The sequence below is a fragment of the Empidonax traillii genome, unplaced genomic scaffold (assembly GCF_003031625.1).
Source record: "Empidonax traillii isolate 1590-97213 ecotype Southwest subspecies unplaced genomic scaffold, ASM303162v1 scaffold235:size1242204, whole genome shotgun sequence".
In the NCBI taxonomy this organism is placed as follows: Eukaryota; Metazoa; Chordata; class Aves; order Passeriformes; family Tyrannidae; genus Empidonax; species Empidonax traillii.
This window is the reverse complement of record NW_020955428.1, coordinates 149,208-152,484: the sequence shown is the minus strand read 5'-3', so window position 1 is coordinate 152,484 and position 3,277 is coordinate 149,208. Positions and strand designations below refer to the sequence as shown.

Genomic DNA, 3,277 nt, shown 5'->3' with positions numbered 1-3,277 from the left:
TCCTGAGGTTCATCTGCCGGGGCCAAGCACGCTTGGACGGTGGCAGCGAGGTCCTCAGGACGTAGATGGATTGCCTTACAGGGCTAACGAGCTCCATCTGCCCGGGGAGGGGCCCCGACCGGGAATCGAACCCGGGTCTCTGCAGTGACAGTGCAGTGTCTTTTCCCCTAGACCACCGGGGGCTCCCAAGCAGGTGGTCTGTGCAACAGTATTGCCTATTACTGTTTCCATGGTGACCCTTTACTTTCTAAAAGGTGCAAAAGATGGCTAGGCTCTTCCTTATGCAAGTTCTTAACTTTAACTTAATTTTAATTAATTTTAACACTTTACTGCTAATATCTGAACATGCTGAGAAGATGACTGCATGGACTCCTAAAACATATTGTAGGAGTAAGAAGCTGATATTTTTCTGATGTTGAAAATAACTTCCTATCTCATCATGGCTAGGCTTCACGAACGAAGATTTGAGAGGGGCTCTACCCACGCTTGCTACAAGCACGCTGATGGCTAAAAAGGCCAATGCGAGATAGACAAGTCCGGTTGCAGAAGGTACAGCAGAATGACTCCCCAGGTGTCAAGACGCGTGACAAGATGCGATTCTTTCGGCGTTGTCTTTTCTCCTCGAGAGTGATCCTGCGTGTGTTCTCAAAAGCAGCAGCAGCGTTATAGATGGTGTGTCTCCAGGCCTCCCGATTGGAGGCCAGGGTAGACCAATGGTGGTGAACAATATGGCTAAGGCTGAGGGATTGTTTCAGGACTTCCTATCTAGCAAGGAATGTAACAACAGAAGATACGACTGCTTACAAGTGAAGGAAAAACCACTCTATTAATGTATTAAATATTATTCGGGAATTCTGCCTCTTTGGAAAAAGGGTTCCCTCCCAAATTACAAATAAAATTATTTGAGATGACAACTTTACAGAAGAGTTGTATCATGAAACAGATAAAATAGTTTTTCAAAACAAGGACGCTAAAAAAACCCAGAAGAGTAAATTCACACATCTTCCACTAGAAGTTCACTAAAATGTTAAGACAAAAACAACACTTTTTACTTTACCTTAGGATAAGCTCATCTCTAGGTAAAACCTTAAAATCTGCTTCACTAAGGCGAACCTGTGAAGCAAAAAGAAAAGCACAACTTATCAAGCTGTCATGATTACCTGGGAGGGTGAAGTCACAAGTAATTTTAAACATACCTTCTTTGGGAGAGGTTCTTCATTCGTCATTGTGAATTCTGAAGGGAAAGGAAAAAAAAAAAAAAAAAGGAGTTTTATTTAGTGTAGTTTCTAGTGTACAAGAAATACTGAACAAGTGAGAAGCTTGTACTTTGTTTTTTTTAATTTGCACTATTAGACTACTGAAATATTCATTCCACACAAAGCCACACAGTGTTCCACAGAGATGGGGTACAAATAACACAAGTCTGATGCTGTAATCTAGATATAAAGTCAGACCTGTTTTCTCTAAAAGTTAACCAAAAACTTCTATTTATGTGTTAACTGCCAATCAGTAATCAAGTCTTCCTATTTAACTAAGCAAAATCATGCAACTTTGTATCAAACAGACATTTCGTATGTGTCTACACCTATTTAACATATTTTACAAAGTAAAGGATAATCAGGGTCCGAGGGAAGCAATGTATACTACTACTTCAGAACCTCTTTCAAAAAAAAAAGAAAAAACCACCACCAAAATTATTTGTGAGCATTACCACTACTGTTTGAGTTACAGCAAAGCAACATGTTCTTTCAAGAACTTATTTTCTTACTTTTAAGATTCTAATAAACAGGAAGTATTGTTATTTTAAAACCCACATGAATATTTTCAGGAAAAGTAAGACAAAGTAAATGGCTTGGATACACCATCAAATTCAATTCCTTCTTTGCATATGTAGCACTATGGGACTGCATTATTCTAGGTTAAATATTCACACTGCCCCAAGTTACAGGACATATTTCCTTATCTCAAAAGGATAATACTATACATAGTATTTTCTACAACTGATTATATAAAAAATACCGAGTTTGCAAATCTTACAAGCATAAAAGTAACAATAAATGCAAGGTTTGCTAGAGGCATGTGTCTTTGCAATATGCTTTACAACAGAAAAGTTGCATATAATGCTAAGAGTCAACTGGCTTGTAAAGCTGCTACAATGCACATATACCAGAGAAAGGACATGTCAGCTCCTTGGTTGTGAACACTTAACTCCAGAGAAACAACGCTCTTTAGTAGTAAATATTTAATTTTCTCAAGGATTCTTACAGATTACCTCAGAATTTTTACAATGACACCCAATGAACTAACTTAACTTCTCCAAATCCTAGGACAAATCCTAAAATTGTTGGTAAGACAAGAAAATACATGCCAGTGAAGTAAAGCCTCTTGAACCTACTGAACCTACATTAACCCTTGACAACTACAGAGCACCGTACCAAACAAGGCCCTGCTTAACAACAAACAAAACAACCACCACACACACTCCCTTCCTGTAATAAATACTGACATTAGAACTCACCTAAAGAAAACACTCAGTAGAAGCATCTCACTTATGAATGACAACTTCCTGTTGCTAGGCTTAGTAACACACAGGCACTTAAGTGCTCCCCTGCACTAAGTAGCTTCCCCCACTCCAGCCCCCTTTCCTTCCACACACAAGAAGTTACTCAAGCATTTTGCTTGAAGTTCTGGATACAACTCCTTATTTGAGACTGTTTTACCAAAAACATACCTTAAGTATCAAATAAAAGCCTAAGAGGCTATTGCTACAAATTGCCAGTGCCCAGCTCATACAGAGTAACTCGAGATCACAGAGGGAACACTTGTGACCCCTGTATTTAGATTGCCTACCACTCCCACCATAATTTTCCTAAAGTTATTTAGAATCTTTAACTCCTTCATAGTTTAGAAGAAGTATTGAAGATCTTGGCAAGTGTTGACAGAGAGAAATGTGTTTTTCAGCTGTTCCACACAACTAGAGCCAACACTGCTTAAATTGGGCACAGATTATGTCAGGTCATTATGTGTGTTCCTCAAAAAAGTACCAGAAACACATAAATACCAAAAAAGGTGAGTTTCCCCAAAGACCTGGCTTGTGAACCCTGCTGCAGCATACAATAATTATAACCATTTGATTGCTGTCACAGTCAGGACTGCAAGAAATCAGATGGATGCTCCATCTACAGGTAGTCTACCTCACACTTCCAGACCTCACACAAAATTCCAGCACTCTGCTCTCCACAACAGCACCAGACCAGGCTACTCTACCCTCTGTGCC

General features: G+C 39.4%; 1 protein-coding gene across 2 annotated transcripts in view; it reads right to left on the bottom strand.

Moving 5' to 3' along the window:
- Positions 1 to 3,277, bottom strand: part of WTAP (WT1 associated protein) — a 28,808-nt gene that overhangs the window by 21,961 nt on the left and 3,570 nt on the right. Inside the window, exons 2-3 of one of the 2 annotated variants that reach the window (XM_027888192.1) lie at positions 1,197 to 1,234; positions 1,058 to 1,113 (exon numbers count right to left, since the gene is read on the bottom strand). The exons of the other annotated variant lie outside the window; for it this stretch is intronic. Coding sequence (XP_027743993.1) covers positions 1,058 to 1,113; positions 1,197 to 1,226 — 86 coding nt within the window. The 5' untranslated portion in view covers positions 1,227 to 1,234. The remainder of the gene's footprint in view (positions 1 to 1,057; positions 1,114 to 1,196; positions 1,235 to 3,277) is intronic. 2 annotated transcript variants of the gene reach the window in all.